Source organism: Esox lucius, chromosome 24, assembly GCF_011004845.1.
Source record: "Esox lucius isolate fEsoLuc1 chromosome 24, fEsoLuc1.pri, whole genome shotgun sequence".
NCBI lineage: Eukaryota > Metazoa > Chordata > Actinopteri > Esociformes > Esocidae > Esox > Esox lucius.
In genome coordinates this window covers 580256-598901 of record NC_047592.1, presented here as the reverse complement: position 1 = coordinate 598901, position 18646 = coordinate 580256, and the positions used below count along the sequence as shown (strand labels likewise).

Genomic DNA, 18646 nt, shown 5'->3' with positions numbered 1-18646 from the left:
CCAGCAAACGCAGGTATATAACACACAAACACCCAGCAAACGCAGGTATATAACACACACACACACCCAGCAAACGCAGGTATATAACACACTCACACACCCAGCAAACGCATGTATATAACACACACACACCCAGCAAACGCAGGTATATAACACACACACACCCAGCAAACGCAGGTATACAACACACACACACCCAGCAAATGCAGGTAGATAACACACACACACACCCAGCAAACGCAGGTATATAACACACAAACACCCAGCAAACGCAGGTATATAACACACACACACCCAGCAAACGCAGGTATATAACACACACACACACCCAGCAAACGCAGGTGTATAACACACACACACACACCCAGCAAACGCAGGTATATAACACACACACAAACACCCAGCAAACGCAGGTATATAACACACACACACACCCAGCAAACGCAGGTATATAACACACACACACACCCAGCAAACGCAGGTATATAACACACTCACACACCCAGCAAACGCATGTATATAACACACACACACCCAGCAAACGCAGGTATATAACACACACACACCCAGCAAACGCAGGTATACAACACACACACACCCAGCAAATGCAGGTAGATAACACACACACACACCCAGCAAACGCAGGTATATAACACACAAACACCCAGCAAACGCAGGTATATAACACACACACACCCAGCAAACGCAGGTATATAACACACACACACACCCAGCAAACGCAGGTGTATAACACACACACACACACCCAGCAAACGCAGGTATATAACACACACACAAACACCCAGCAAACGCAGGTATATAACACACACACACACCCAGCAAACGCAGGTATATAACACACACACACACCCAGCAAACGCAGGTATATAACACACACACACACACCCAGCAAACGCAGGTATATAACACACACATATACACCCAGCAAACGCAGGTATATAACACACACACATACACCCAGCAAACGCAGGTATATAACACACACACACACACACAGCAAACGCAGGTATATAACACACACACATACACCCAGCAAACGCAGGTATATAACACACACACATACACCCAGCAAACGCAGGTATATAACACACACACACACACCCAGCAAACGCAGGTATATAACACACAAACACCCAGCAAACGCAGGTATATAACACACACACATACACCCAGCAAACGCAGGTATATAACACACAAACACCCAGCAAACGCAGGTATATAACACACACACACACCCAGCAAACGCAGGTATATAACACACACACATACACCCAGCAAACGCAGGTATATAACAAACAAACACCCAGCAAACGCAGGTATATAACACACACACACACCCAGCAAACGCAGGTATATAACACACTCACACACCCAGCAAACGCATGTATATAACACACACACACCCAGCAAACGCAGGTATATAACACACACACACCCAGCAAACGCAGGTATACAACACACACACACCCAGCAAACGCAGGTATATAACACACACACACACCCAGCAAACGCAGGTATATAACACACAAACACCCAGCAAACGCAGGTATATAACACACACACACCCAGCAAACGCAGGTATATAACACACACACACACACCCAGCAAACGCAGGTGTATAACACACACACACACACCCAGCAAACGCAGGTATATAACACACACACAAACACCCAGCAAACGCAGGTATATAACACACACACACACCCAGCAAACGCAGGTATATAACACACACACACACCCAGCAAACGCAGGTATATAACACACACACACACACCCAGCAAACGCAGGTATATAACACACACATATACACCCAGCAAACGCAGGTATATAACACACACACATACACCCAGCAAACGCAGGTATATAACACACACACACACACACAGCAAACGCAGGTATATAACACACACACATACACCCAGCAAACGCAGGTATATAACACACACACATACACCCAGCAAACGCAGGTATATAACACACACACACACACCCAGCAAACGCAGGTATATAACACACAAACACCCAGCAAACGCAGGTATATAACACACACACATACACCCAGCAAACGCAGGTATATAACACACAAACACCCAGCAAACGCAGGTATATAACACACACACACACACCCAGCAAACGCAGGTATATAACACACACACACACCCAGCAAACGCAGGTATATAACACACACACACACCCAGCAAACGCAGGTATATAACACACACACACCCAGCAAACGCAGGTATATAACACACACACACCCAGCAAACGCAGGTATATAACACACACACACACACCCAGCAAACGCAGGTATATAACACACAAACACCCAGCAAACGCAGGTATATAACACACACACACCCAGCAAACGCAGGTATATAACACACACACACACCCAGCAAACGCAGGTGTATAACACACACACACACACCCAGCAAACGCAGGTATATAACACACACACAAACACCCAGCAAACGCAGGTATATAACACACACACACACCCAGCAAACGCAGGTATATAACACACACACACACCCAGCAAACGCAGGTATATAACACACACACACACACCCAGCAAACGCAGGTATATAACACACACACATACACCCAGCAAACGCAGGTATATAACACACACACATACACCCAGCAAACGCAGGTATATAACACACACACACACACCCAGCAAACGCAGGTATATAACACACACACATACACCCAGCAAACGCAGGTATATAACACACACACATACACCCAGCAAACGCAGGTATATAACACACACACACACACCCAGCAAACGCAGGTATATAACACACACACACACACCCAGCAAACGCAGGTATATAACACACACACATACACCCAGCAAACGCAGGTATATAACACACACACATACACCCAGCAAACGCAGGTATATAACACACACACACACACTCAGCAAACGCAGGTATATAACACACACACACCCAGCAAACGCAGGTGTATAACACACACACACACACCCAGCAAATGCAGGTATATAACACACACACACACACCCAGCAAATGCAGGTATATAACACACAAACACCCAGCAAACGCAGGTGTATAACACACACACACACACACCCAGCAAATGCAGGTATATAACACACACACACACACCCAGCAAACGCAGGTATATAACACACACACACCCAGCAAACGCAGGTATATAACACACACACACACACCCAGCAAACTCAGGTATATAACACACACACACACAGCAAATGCAGGTAGATAACACACACACACACAACAAATGCAGGTAGATAACACACACACAGCAAATGCAGGTAGATAACACACACAGCAAATCCAGGTAGATAACACACACAGCAAATGCAGGTAGATAACACACACACAGCAAATGCAGGTAGATAACACACACAGCAAATGCAGGTAGATAACACACACACAGAGCAGTAAGACAGGCACACAGAACACACACAGGCAAACACATACAGAGACAGACACACACAGAGACAGACACTTCCATACATCCTCCCTCTCCTCTGCAGGGTGGAGAGGAAGGAATGGTCACGTATGAAGAACAAGGACCGCAGCAGCTTTGTTCAGAGTTATGAGGCTGTCACACAGATAGAAGGTAGGTCTGACCTTTAACCCCAGAAGCTTTGTTCAGAGTTATGAGGCTGTCACACAGATAGAAGGTAGGTCTGACCTTTAACCCCAGCTTTGTTCAGAGTTATGAGAAATGTTCAGAGTTATGTCAAAAACTTGCAACCGCAAAAAAAGATAACGAGAGCAAAATCCAGGACAACGTAACCAAAGATAGAAAAAAAATGCAGCCAAAAACATTTGTTTTAACCCAATCGAGTTGTCAAGAAAAAAGATTCCCTCTCAAAGAATTAGAATGCATCAGTTTTCAATAAACAAATTTCGCATTTCAAAAGATTTAATTTGCAATATATATATTTTTGATCTAAATACTTTTTAGTTGATATTTTGCTTTCAATATAAATTATTTTGTTTGCAATACTAATAGTTTGTTTGTTCTTATTGAAACAAAAGTATCTACATACCTTTCCTCCTCAAATATCATAATAAACTCTGTATAATGTTTTATCTTGAAGGCAGCACCATGTTACAGTGATCTAACAGTTGTCTAATCTTCTAAACAATTCCTGTCTGAGAAAGATGCTACTCCAGGTAGGCTTATCGCCTATCATTGTTCTGAGTAAGATGCAACTCCAGGTAGGCTTATCGCCTATCATTGTTCTGAGAAAGATGTTACTCCAGGTAGGCTTATCGCGTATCATTGTTCTGAGAAAGATGTTACTCCAGGTAGGCTTATCGCCTATCATTGTTCTGAGAAAGATGCGTCAATAGTAGATAACTAAATTACATTTTATATGGGTTGGCTAATATTACCTCTGTTTTTACCAGCCATTCAACCAACCAAAATAGGAGAACATTCAACTAGTGCTTCATCTGTCACTAAACTGAGGCGCACAATTTTTATTTGGGTTTAATTATTATAATAATACTTTTTTTCTGTTGAAGCGACCAAGAAGTAATCATACATATTTTCAAAAGAATCTGTAATCCGATTACAATATTTAGTTGGTAACGTAACGGATTACAGTTACAGTTAGGCTCAGTTTCTCCCCAATTCTGGAGATACCACAGGTTTATCAGAGTTAGAGGGAAAACTAATGCCTTGTATGTTTTAGTTCTACTCCGTCCAGTGTCTCACGGTAATGAGAACAGATATTGGAGGGGGTGTCTTCTACTCTGACATGCTTTTCCATCCTCTCCAGTTCACTATGCCAGGCCCATCATTATCCTGGGACCGACTAAGGACAGAGTTAATGATGACCTTCTCTCTGAGTTCCCCGACAGGTTTGGCTCCTGTGTTCCCCGTGAGTTCATGACCTACAACTGAAACCTATGTAGATTATGTTGAAATAATATTATGCTGATAATGATTCAGATGAATAATGAGGATTTTCAAATGATAATGATGCAATGATGTTGATATACACATATAGTTCAACAATATTAAATGTAATATACATAATGAATGTTAATTGATAATGTTAAATGACAGCACTCTAATTTTAATGCCATTTTAATAAAAATGATTAACATGTATAATAGTGAAGGAAAAATGATAATGTTCTTTACATAGTGATAATTTTATAATGATAGTGGTGCAGTTCTAATGATAGAATGATAATGCAATATGCATAAAATTATAAAATGACAGTTAAATAATAAAATGCACATTCCCAGTGTGTAATTGTGTGTGTCTTTGTAGATACAACCCGTCCCCAGAGGGAGTATGAGGTGGATGGGCGGGACTACCACTTTGTGTCGTCACGGGAACAGATGGAGAAGGACATCCAATCCCATCGCTTTATAGAGGCTGGTCAATACAATAGCCACCTGTATGGAACCAGCGTACAGAGTGTCCGCATGGTGGCAGAGCAGGTGAGAGATGACTGACACTCCCACAGGCACTGTGATTGGACAAAAGAAACATGCAATCTCATGTATTTATAGAGCAGATCATTTTAATTTGTATATTTTTACAACAGGATTTGTGCTTTAGTTTTCGTTTTTGTGAAATTACATGCTAATTTATTCAAGAGAAATTAATTAACAGAGTGAAAATGTACTAAGTCAAATAATGTTGTCAAATTGTAATTATTTGTAGTAGTATTATTATTAGCATTGCGTGTGTTTGATGTGAAGTACCTGTGTACAGTTAATATTCCTATATATTTGGACACTGACACAATGTTCATTTTGTCTCTGTACGCCACCACAATGGATTTGAAATGAAACAACCGAGATGCACTTGAAGTGCAGACAATTGGTTGAACAAAAATATTGAACGTTTAGGAAATGCATCCATTTTCATACACAGTCCCCTTATTTCAGGAGGGGTTCAAATGTAATTGGACAAATTAACATAAGCATATATATTTTATTTTTATACTTTGTCAAGAATCCTTTGCATGACTGCTTGAAGTCTGGAAACACATGGATATCAAGCAGGGGCTACATATTAAAGAGCTGTAATTCCTAAACCCTTCCTCTTATTTGGATGAGAATTCCCTCAAATTAAAGCTGAGAGACTTTAAGCCCATATTCATTATTTAACTGTAACTGTAACAGCCAAAATAACAAAACTTCAATTATTTCCGAACCTAACTGTGTGTGTGTGTGTGTGTGTGTGTGTTAGCAGGGGAAGCACTGCATCCTGGATGTATCAGCCAATGCTGTCAGAAGACTTCAGGCGGCTCAGCTTCATCCCATTGCTATCTTCATCAGACCACGTTCCCTGGAGAATATACTGTATGTCAGTGTGTGTGTGAATATACTGTATGTCAGTGTGTGTGTGAGTATACTGTATGTCAGTGTGTGTTTGAATATACTGTATGTCAGTGTGTGTTTGAATATACTGTATGTCAGTGTGTGTGTGAATATACTGTATGTCAGTGTGTGTGTGAATATACTGTACGTCAGTGTGTGTGAGAATATACTGTATGTCAGTGTGTGTGAGAATATACTGTATGTCAGTGTGTGTGTGAATATACTGTATGTCAGTGTGTGTGTGTGTGTGTGTGAATATACTGTATGTCAGTGTGTGTTTGAATATACTGTATGTCAGTGTGTGTTTGAATATACTGTATGTCAGTGTGTGTTTGAATATACTGTATGTCAGTGTGTGTGTGAATATACTGTATGTCAGTGTGTGTGTGTGTGTGTGTGTGTGTGTGTGTGTGTATATACTGTATGTCAGTGTGTGTGAGAATATACTGTATGTCAGTGTGTGTGTGTGAGTATACTGTATGTCAGTGTGTGTGAGAATATACTGTATGTCAGTGTGTGTGTGAATATACTGTATGTCAGTGTGTGTGTGAATATACTGTATGTCAGTGTGTGTGTGAATATACTGTATGTCAGTGTGTGTGTGTGAATATACTGTATGTCAGTGTGTGTGTGAATATACTGTATGTCAGTGTGTGTGAATATACTGTATGTCAGTGTGTGTGAGAATATACTGTATGTCAGTGTGTGTGTGAGTATACTGTATGTCAGTGTGTGTTTGAATATACTGAATGTCAGTGTGTGTGTGAATATACTGTATGTCAGTGTGTGTGTGAATATACTGTATGTCAGTGTGTGTGTGTGTGTGTATACTGTATGTCAGTGTGTGTGTGAATATACTGTATGTCAGTGTGTGTGAATATACTGTATGTCAGTGTGTGTGTGAATATACTGTATGTCAGTGTGTGTGAATATACTGTATGTCAGTGTGTGTGAGAATATACTGTATGTCAGTGTGTGTGTGTGTGTGTGTGTATACTGTATGTCAGTGTGTGTGAATATACTGTATGTCAGTGTGTGTGTGAATATACTGTATGTCAGTGTGTGTGTGAGTATACTGTATGTCAGTGTGTGTTTGAATATACTGAATGTCAGTGTGTGTGTGAATATACTGTATGTCAGTGTGTGTGTGAATATACTGTATGTCTGTGTGTGTGTGTGTGTGTGTGTGTGTGTGTGTGTGTGTGTGTATACTGTATGTCAGTGTGTGTGTGTGTGTGTGTGTGAATATACTGTATGTCAGTGTGTGTTTGAATATACTGAATGTCAGTGTGTGTGTGAATATACTGTATGTCAGTGTGTGTGTGTGAATATACTGTATGTCAGTGTGTGTGTGTGTGTGTATACTGTATGTCAGTGTGTGTGAATATACTGTATGTCAGTGTGTGTGTGTGTGTGTGTGTGTGAATATACTGTATGTCAGTGTGTGTGTGAATATACTGTATGTCAGTGTGTGTGTGAATATACTGTATGTCAGTGTGTGTGAGAATATACTGTATGTCAGTGTGTGTGTGAGTATACTGTATGTCAGTGTGTGTTTGAATATACTGTATGTCAGTGTGTGTGTGTGTGTGTGTATACTGTATGTCAGTGTGTGTGTGAATATACTGTATGTCAGTGTGTGTGTGAATATACTGAATGTCAGTGTGTGTGAATATACTGTATGTCAGTGTGTGTGTGTGTGAATATACTGTATGTCAGTGTGTGTGTGTGTGAATATACTGTATGTCAGTGTGTGTGTGAATATACTGTACGTCAGTGTGTGTTTGAATATACTGTATGTCAGTGTGTGTGTGAATATACTGTATGTCAGTGTGTGTGTGAGTATACTGTATGTCAGTGTGTGTGAATATACTGTATGTCAGTGTGTGTGAGAATATACTGTATGTCAGTGTGTGTGTGAATATACTGCATGTCAGTGTGTGTGTGTGTGTGAATATACTGTATGTCAGTGTGTGTGAGAATATACTGTATGTCAGTGTGTGTTTGAATATACTGTATGTCAGTGTGTGTGAATATACTGTATGTCAGTGTGTGTGTGAATATACTGTATGTCAGTATGTGTGAATATACTGTATGTCAGTGTGTGTGAATATACTGTATGTCAGTGTGTGTGTGAATATACTGTATGTCAGTATGTGTGAATATACTGTATGTCAGTGTGTGTGTGAATATACTGTATGTCAGTGTGTGTGAGTATACTGTATGTCAGTGTGTGTGTGAATATACTGTATGTCAGTGTGTGTGTGTGTGTGTGTGAATATACTGTATGTCAGTGTGTGTGTGAATATACTGTATGTCAGTGTGTGTGTGAATATACTGTATGTCAGTGTGTGTGAGAATATACTGTATGTCAGTGTGTGTGTGAGTATACTGTATGTCAGTGTGTGTTTGAATATACTGTATGTCAGTGTGTGTGTGTGTGTGTGTATACTGTATGTCAGTGTGTGTGTGAATATACTGTATGTCAGTGTGTGTGTGAATATACTGTATGTCAGTGTGTGTGTGAATATACTGAATGTCAGTGTGTGTGAATATACTGTATGTCAGTGTGTGTGTGTGTGAATATACTGTATGTCAGTGTGTGTGTGTGTGAATATACTGTATGTCAGTGTGTGTGTGAATATACTGTACGTCAGTGTGTGTTTGAATATACTGTATGTCAGTGTGTGTGTGAATATACTGTATGTCAGTGTGTGTGTGAGTATACTGTATGTCAGTGTGTGTGAATATACTGTATGTCAGTGTGTGTGAGAATATACTGTATGTCAGTGTGTGTGTGAATATACTGTATGTCAGTGTGTGTGTGTGTGTGAATATACTGTATGTCAGTGTGTGTGAGAATATACTGTATGTCAGTGTGTGTTTGAATATACTGTATGTCAGTGTGTGTGAATATACTGTATGTCAGTGTGTGTGTGAATATACTGTATGTCAGTATGTGTGAATATACTGTATGTCAGTGTGTGTGAATATACTCTATGTCAGTGTGTGTGTGAATATACTGTATGTCAGTATGTGTGAATATACTGTATGTCAGTGTGTGTGTGAATATACTGTATGTCAGTGTGTGTGAGTATACTGTATGTCAGTGTGTGTGTGAATATACTGTATGTCAGTGTGTGTTTGAATAAACTGTATGTCAGTGTGTGTTTGAATATACTGTATGTCAGTGTGTGTTTGAATATACTGTATGTCAGTGTGTGTGTGAATATATTGTAAGTCATGATCACTGCCCCTTTTTCTTTCATTTCCAAAAAAGTTGAAAAGCCTAGTTTTGAGTGAGGAACACAAGCGTTAAATTTGTAGTGGTCTCTTAATTGTTTCTGGAGCTGTAAGACACATTCATATGGTGTTGGACTACAGGACACATTAATACATGTTTGTGGTCAATATGTGTGTGTGAATGTTTTTGTCTTTCTGTGTGTGTTTATGTTTTTGTCTATTTATGTGTGTGTTCCAGTGATCTTAACAAGCGACTGACAGAGGAACAGGCCAGAAAAGCTCTGGACAGGGCAGTTAAACTGGAACAGGACTTTATAGAATGCTTCTCAGGTAACATATTTGTGTTATGTACACACAACATTGAAATCCCTTACACACACACACACACCCTAAAACTAACAACCCTCACATTATGACAGATCTGTATCACAACCCTCCCAATATGACAGGCCTTTATCACAACCATCCCATTATGACAGGTCTCTATCAAAACCCTCCCATTATGACAGACCTCTATCACAACCCTCCCATTATGACAGGCCTCTATCACAACCCTCTCATTATGACAGACCTGTATCACAACCCTCCCATTATGACAGACCTGTATCACAACCCTCCCAATATGACAGACCTCTATCAAAACCCTCCCATTATGACAGACCTGTATCACAATCCTTCCATTATGACAGGCCTCTATCACAACCCTCTCATTATGACAGACCTGTATCACAACCCTCCCATTATGACAGGCCTTTATCACAACCCTCCCATTATCCCAGAACTTTATCACAAGCCTCCCAATAGGACAGACCTCTATCACAACCCTGTCACTATGACAGACCTCTATCACAAGCCTCCCATTCTGACAGACCTCTATCACAACCCCTCCCATTATGCCAGACCTGTATCACAACCCTCCCATTATGACAGGCCTCTATCACAACACTCCCATTATGACAGGCCTGTATCACAACCCTCCCAATATGACAGACCTCTATCACAATCCTTCCATTATGACAGGCCTGTATCTATGACAGGCCTTTATCACAAACCTCACATTCTGACAGACCTCTATCACAATCCTCCCATTATGATAGACCTGTATCACAATCCTTCCATTATGACAGGCCTCTATCAATGACAGGCCTTTATCACAACCCTCACATTATGACAGGCCTCTATCACAACCCTCCCATTATGACAGGCCTCTATCACAACCCTCCCATTATGAGAGGCCTTTATCACAAACCTCACATTCTGACAGAACTGTATCACAACCCTCCCATTATGACAGGCCTCTATCACAACCCTCCCAATATGACAGACCTCTATCACAATCCTTCCATTATGACAGACCTCTATCACAACCCTCCCATTATGACAGACCTCTATCACAACCCTCCCGTTATGACAGACCTCTATCACAACCCTCCCAATATGATAGACCTCTATCACAATCCTTCCATTATGGCAGGCCTCTATCTATGACAGGCCTTTATCACAACCCTCACATTATGACAGACCTCTATCACAACCTTCCCATTATGACAGACCTGTATCACAATCCTTCCATTATGACAGGCCTCTATCAATGACAGGCCTTTATCACAAACCTCACATTCTGACAGAACTGTATCACAACCCTCCCATTATGACAGGCCTCTATCACAACCCTCCCAATATGACAGACCTCTATCACAATCCTTCCATTATGACAGACCTCTATCACAACCCTCCCATTATGACAGACTTCTATCACAACCCTCCCGTTATGACAGACCTCTATCACAACCCTCCCAATATGATAGACCTCTATCACAATCCTTCCATTATGACAGGCCTCTATCTATGACAGGCCTTTATCACAACCCTCACATTATGACAGACCTCTATCACAACCTTCCCATTATGACAGACCTGTATCACAATCCTTCCATTATGACAGGCCTCTATCAATGACAGGCCTTTATCACAAACCTCACATTCTGACAGAACTGTATCACAACCCTCCCATTATGACAGGCCTCTATCACAACCCTCCCAATATGACAGACCTCTATCACAATCCTTCCATTATGACAGGCCTCTATCTATGACAGGCCTTTATCACAACCCTTCACATTATGACAGACCTCTATCACAACCCCCCCATTATGACAGACCTCTATCACAACCCTCCCATTATGACAGACCTCTATCACAACCCTCCCATTATGACAGACCTCTATCTCAACCCTCACATTATGACAGACCTCTATCACAACCCTCCCATTATGACAGACCTCTATCACAACCCTCCCATTATGACAGACCTCTATCACAACCCTCCCATTATGACAGACCTCTATCACAACCCTCCCATTATGACAGGCCTCTATCACAACCCCCCCATTATGACAGGTCTCTATCACAACCCTCCCGTTATGCCTGGCCTGTATCACAACAGTCTTACCCTACCTCTATCTCTTTGTGTATGTAGCTATCGTAGAAGGGGGGAGTTTTGAAGAGGTCTATCACATGGTGAAGACTGTGATCGAGGAGCAAAGTGGACCATACATATGGATACCAGCTAGAGAACGTCTATAGAGGAGGAGACAGAAGGAGGAATGGAGAGGAGAAGAGGAGAGCAGCAGAGGAGTTCATACACCTGGGTTGTATAAAAAGACTCATGAGACCACCACCTTGACTACTGTTTATAAGGATACTGTCACCACAATTGCTGTGGATACCATCTCCCAGACAACGACAGAGAGAGAAAGAGAGAGGGAGATAGAGCTACTGTAAGAGAGAGAAGATCCACATTCTCTGCCTTCATGTCTCTTGTCTGGATCTGGGAAGAAAGGACTGTTTCTAAAGGACACTTACCATGCAGTCAACCTCAGACAGAGGATGAGAGAGTATGCTTTTCTCTCTAAATAATAGATTGAGAGATAGAAGGACGAAAAATATATTTATAAAAATGCAAAAAAAGTATTCTGTAATATGTTCTCTATCTCTGTCAGAGTGCATCCCAATGAGGGCCTATTCCTGATGTAGTGTACTACTTCTCACCCTACTCCCTTTGTCTCACAACCTACTCCCTATGTCTCACACCCTACTCCCTTTGTCTCACAACCTACTCCCTTTGTCTCACAACCTACTCCCTATGTCTCACACCCTACTCCCTTTGTCTCACAAACTACTCCCTTTGTCTCACAACCTACTCCCTATGTCTCACAACCTACTCCCTATGTCTCACACCCTACTCCCTATGTCTCACACCCTACTCCCTATGTCTCACAATCTACTCCCTATGTCTCACAATCTACTCCCTATGTCTCACACCCTACTCCCTATGTCTCACACCCTACTCCCTATGTCTCACACCCTACTCCATATGTCTCACACCCTACTCCCTATGTCTCACAATCTACTCCCTTTGTCTCACACCTTACTCCCTTTGTCTTACACCCTACTCCCTATGTCTCACAACCTACTCCCTATGTCTCACAACCTACTCCCTATGTCTCACACCCTACTCCCTTTGTCTCACACCCTACTCCCTATGTCTCACAACCTACTCCCTTTGTCTCACACTCTACTCCCTATGTCTCACACCCTACTCCCTATGTCTCACACCCTACTCCCTATGTCTCACACCCTACTCCCTATGTCTCACACCTTATTCCCTATGTTTCACACCCTAGTCCCCATGTCTCACACCCTATTCCCTATGTATCACACCCTATTCCATATTTATTTTGCCCATTCCCAGGGTCTGACACCTTATTCCCTTTGTCTCACTTCCTATTCCCTATGTCTCACACCTTATTCCCTATGTCTAACTCCCTATTCCCTATGTCTCACACCTTATTCCCTATGTCTCAGACCTTATTCCCTATGTCTCACTCCCTATTCCCTATGTCTCACACCTTATTCCCTATGTAGTTACTATGTAGTACTTATTTTCATTCTATTCCCTTTGTACTGCACTACTTTGGGACACTACAGATTATTAGAGACAGTACATTTATATTTCTATCAAATTAGAAATTATTATAGACCTTTTGTTATATAACTGTGTGTGGTGTGTGTGTGTGTGTGTGTGTGTGTGTGGGAGAGAGAGAATGTGTGCCTGTGTATGTGTGTGTTTGTGTGTCTGTGTGTGTGCTAGTTAGGGTTAAAGGTTGTATAGGGATGGAGGTACTGAATACTGAGGAGTATTTGGGTTTATGTGTCTATTTGGGAATTATTATTTATTATATTTATTTGTGTGTGTGTGTGTGCGTGTGTGATTTTGTAAATACAGACATATCTGACTGTAATCAATCTATGGGGCTCAAAACATCTATTCAGGACTACACAATCCACAATCCCTAGCTTTCTGTTAGAACCAGACAACACTACCCACAACCTACTACTTCCTGTCAGTCAGGACTGGACTACACTACCCACAACTCCAAGCTGTTTGTCAGGACTGGACTACACTACCCACAACTCCAAGCTGTCTGTCAGGACTGGACTACACTTTGTGTAATAGAAGAACAAACTCTAGAGGTGAAACGGTTTGTTTGTCATGGTTACACACATCCTCTATGTAGTAGTCATGGTTACCGACTCAGTTCTCTTGGTTTAGAACATATCAGGGTCTAAGAATGGTCTATCCATAACACACACACACAAACCCATGTACACAAATACACACACACACACACTCACTGCCCCACCCCCCCACACACCCACTGACAAACCCCCACCCACACACACACAGACACACCCCCCCCACACACACACAGACACCCCCCTCCCCACACACACACACACACACACACACACACACACAGAGATGGGATGGCAGTGTAGTATTATTATCTGTTCTGCTCACGTTGAGGCACGTGTCATGAAACAGGTTCACAGCACGTGGATGCACTATGTAGGGGCAGGACAGACCCTGTCTCCCACCAGATTTAATTATCATTCAAAGTATTTATTATTCTGTAACAGCGAGATTAACCTGCTTTGTTTCAGTGAATTAAATCTCTTGTTGTAAATATACTATAAATTATTGAAATAAATTCTATAGAAAAGCCTGTCTGGGGTTTGTGTTTGATTGTTCTTGTGACTTCGGATTAGGAATTTTATCAGACAGATGTTTGAGTCAGACCACAGATAAAAGCAGTCTGATGATTTTGCTGTACTATGAAGACACACACACAGACACACACAGACACACACTGGCACAAACACACACACACACACAGCGACAGAGACACACACACACACACACACAGACAGTCTATAATGAGTCAACTGGTAGATGGGGTCAACAAGGAGGTGGATTTATAACATAGGTGGAGTCACCATAGAGGTGGAGTCAAAACGTAGGTGGAGTCACCATAGAGGTGGAGTCAAAACGTAGGTGGAGTCACCATAGAGGTGGAGTCAAAACGTAGGTGGAGTCACCATAGAGGTGGAGTCAAAACGTAGGTGGAGTCACCATAGAGGTGGAGTCTACATGAAGGATGTATTTTCTGTTCTGTCCACTAAAGGGAGCACCAAGACAACCTGATTGAACACACATACAACATCTCTCTCTCTCCTGTTTCTAAATCTCTCTCTCTCTCTCCTGTTTCAAAATCTCCCTCTCTCTCTCCTGTTTCTAAATCTCTCTCTCCTGTTTCTAAATCTCTCTCTCTCCTGTTTCTAAATCTCTCTCCAGTTTCTAAATCTCTCTCTCTCTCTCCTGTTTCTAAATATCCCTCTCTCTCTCCTGTTTCTAAATCTCCCTCTCTCTCTCCTGTTTCTAAATCTCTCTCTCCTGTTTCTAAATCTCTCACTCTCCTGTTTCTAAATCTCTCTCCAGTTTCTAAATCTCTCTCTCTCTCTCCTGTTTCTAAATCTCCCTCTCTCTCTCCTGTTTCTAAATCTCTCTCTCTCTCTCTCCTGTTTCTAAATCTCTCTCTCTCCTGTTTTAAAATCTCCCTCTCTCTCTCCTGTTTTAAAATCTCCCTCTCTCTCTCCTGTTTCTAAATCTCCCTCCCTCTCTTTCTCTCTCTGTCTCTTCTTTTCTCTCACTCCTCTATTCATTCTACTAACATTTCATTTTAAATTAAAGGGATTTATTTGTGTGGGAAACATCTGAGTTCATTGTGAAATCAAGTAGAAAATACAAAATATTAATAAAAACATTAGAGTAAGCATTAGATAGAAACCTTTCAAAGGGATAAATAAATACTGTCTACTTTTAAAATGTTATTTTGTGCTCCTGTTGCCTTTTCACTGGGCAGCAGGGCCCAGCACTTATTGCTGTGGTAGTTTACCTGACAGAAATGGGAGTTTATTTATGTTTTATTTGAATTGTATTTTGGAATGATTTGTGGATCTGTTTGATCGGTTGGGGTAATGTGTCTGTACATAGTCAAGGCCATGATCACTGAGTCTGTACATAGTCAAGGCCATGATCACTGAGTCTGTACATAGTCAAGGCCATGATCACTGAGTCTGTACATAGTCAAGACCATGATCACTGAGTCTGTATATAGTCAAGACCATGATCACTGAGTCTGTACAAAGTCAAGACCATGATCACTGAGTCTGTACATAGTCATGGTTTTTCTTAATTGGTCCGGTATTCTGCCACTGTGTACTCTTTGTTTATTTGCTCCGTGTTTTTTGGGTTGGTTCTTTCCAGTAAGTGAAATAGTTTTTTTCTCTCTGTGTCTCTCTCTGTCATTCTAATACAATAGAGTATTTCTCCTTCCCTCTGTCGTTCTAATACAGGAGTATTTCTCCTTCTCTCTGCTGTTCTAGTTCAGTTTTTTTTTCTCTTTCTCTTTTCTGTTCTCCCCCTGAGATCCCTCCCACCATCTTTCCTCCAGGAAGTCCTCAACAAAGACACTTCCTCACCAAACCAACATGTGTGTCTGTCTCTCCATGTCTGTGTTTTCCTTGTTTTAATATACATGTGGGGACCAGAACTGTCTACAAAGACAGTAAAATCCAACAATCCAGCCAATCATTTTTGGCTGAGGTGTTAGGGTGAAACTTACAAATGGGAATGGTGTTACTATCGGGTTTTGTTTTAGGTTCAGGTATTGGGAGTTTGGTTTAGGATTAGGCATTAGGGTTAGGTTATGTTGGTTAGGGTACAGGTTATAGTTAGGGTTTAGGGTAAGTGTTAGGGTAAGTGTTAGGGTACGGGTAAGTGTTAGGGTAAGTGTTAGGGTAAGTGTTAGGGTTTAGGGTAAGTGTTAGGGTACTGGTAAGTGTTAGGATAAGTGTTAGGGTAAGTGTTAGGGTTTAGGGTAAGTGTTAGGGTACGGGTAAGTGTTAGGGTAAGTGTTAGGGTACGGGTAAGTGTTAGGGTATGGGTAAGTGTTAGGGTAAGTGTTAGGGTAAGTGTTAGGGTTTAGGGTAAGTGTTAGGGTAAGTGTTAGGGTTTATGGTAAGTGTTAGGGTAAGTGTTAGGGTTTAGGGTAAGTGTTAGGGTACGGGTAAGTGTTAGGGTAAGTGTTAGGGTACGGGTACGGGTAAGTGTTAGGGTAAGTGTTAGGGTTTAGGGTAAGTGTTAGGGTACGGGTAATTGTTAGGGTAAGTGTTAGGGTAAGTGTTAGGGTTTAGGGTAAGTGTTAGGGTATGGGTAAGTGTTAGGGTAAGTGTTAGGGTACGGGTAAGTGTTAGGGTAAGTGTTAGGGTACGGGTAAGTGTTAGGATAAGTGTTAGGGTAAGTGTTAGGGTACGGGTAAGTGTTAGGGTACGGGTAAGTGTTAGGGTAAGTGTTAGGGTAAGTGTTAGGGTACGGGTAAGTGTTAGGGTACGGGTAAGTGTTAGGGTAAGTGTTAGGGTAAGTGTTAGGGTAAGTGTTAGGGTTTAGGGTAAGTGTTAGGGTATGGGTAAGTGTTAGGGTAAGTGTTAGGGTACGGGTAAGTGTTAGTGTACGGGTAAGTGTTAGGGTAAGTGTTAGGGTAGTGTTAGGGTTTAGGGTAAGTGTTAGGGTACGGGTAAGTGTTAGGGTAAGTGTTAGGGTACGGGTAAGTGTTAGTGTACGGGTAAGTGTTAGGGTAAGTGTTAAGGTTTAGGGTAAGTGTTAAGGTTTAGGGTAAGTGTTAAGGTTTAGGGTATGTGTTAGGGTTTAGGGTAAGTGTTAGGGTTTAGGGTAAGTGTTAGGGTTTAGGGTAAGTGTTAAGGTTTAGGGTAAGTATTAGGGTTTAGGGTAAGTGTTAGGGTTTAGGGTAAGTGTTAGGGTTTAGGGTAAGTGTTTGAGTTTAGGGGGAAATAGTGAATGATTTTTACGCTCCCTGCAAGGATTAAAAAACAAACATGAGTGTGTGTCAGAGTGTGAAGGTGTGTCAGAGTGTGAGGGTGTGTCAGAGTGTGAGGGTGTGTCAGGGTGTGAGGGTGTGTCAGGGTGTGAGGGTGTGTCAGGGTGTGTCAGAGTGTGAGGGGGTGTCAGGGTGTGAGGGTGTGTCAGGGTGTGAGGGTGTGTCAGAGTGTGAGGGTGTGTCAGGGTGTGAGGGTGTGTCAGGGTGTGAGGGGGTGTCAGAGTGTGAGGGGGTGTCAGGGTGTGAGGGTGTGTCAGAGTGTGAGGGGGTGTCAGGGTGTGAGTGTGTGTCAGAGTGTGAGGGTGTGTCAGAGTGTGAGGGGGTGTCAGGGTGTGAGGGGGTGTCAGAGTGTGAGGGGGTGTCAGAGTGTGAGGGGGTGTGTGTGTGTGTGTATGTGTGTGTGTGGCTGACCTGACGTGTATGTGTATCTTTGGACACAAAAGTGAGAAATCAGGTGGCCGTATTAAATTAGCACAGTAAAATATTATTATAGTAGTTATTTGTACAGTAAAATATTATTATAGTAGTTATTTGTACAGTAAAATATTATTATAGTAGTTATTTGTACAGTAAAATATTATTATAGTAGTTATTGTTACAGTAATATATTATTATAGTAGTTATTTGTACAGTAAAATATTATTATAGTAGTTATTTGTACAGTAAAATATTATTATAGTAGTTATTGTTACAGTAATATATTATTATAGTAGTTATTTGTA

The 18646-nt window shown here is 41.5% G+C and overlaps 1 protein-coding gene across 7 annotated transcripts in view; it reads left to right on the top strand.

The window, feature by feature from the left end:
* dlg4b (discs, large homolog 4b (Drosophila)) overlaps positions 1-13136 on the top strand; it is an 80749-nt gene extending 67613 nt beyond the window's left edge. For 6 of the 7 annotated variants that reach the window (XM_013131319.4, XM_034290499.1, XM_034290500.1 and 3 more), the window contains 6 exons: positions 3561-3646; positions 4821-4922; positions 5321-5493; positions 6251-6363; positions 9863-9954; positions 12104-13136. In XM_013131319.4, coding sequence (XP_012986773.3) covers positions 3561-3646; positions 4821-4922; positions 5321-5493; positions 6251-6363; positions 9863-9954; positions 12104-12210 — 673 coding nt within the window. In that variant the 3' untranslated portion in view covers positions 12211-13136. The remainder of the gene's footprint in view (positions 1-3560; positions 3647-4820; positions 4923-5320; positions 5494-6250; positions 6364-9862; positions 9955-12103) is intronic. The other variant, XM_029117592.2, reaches the window with a different exon arrangement.
* Positions 13137-18646: the final 5510 nt, after the last annotated feature.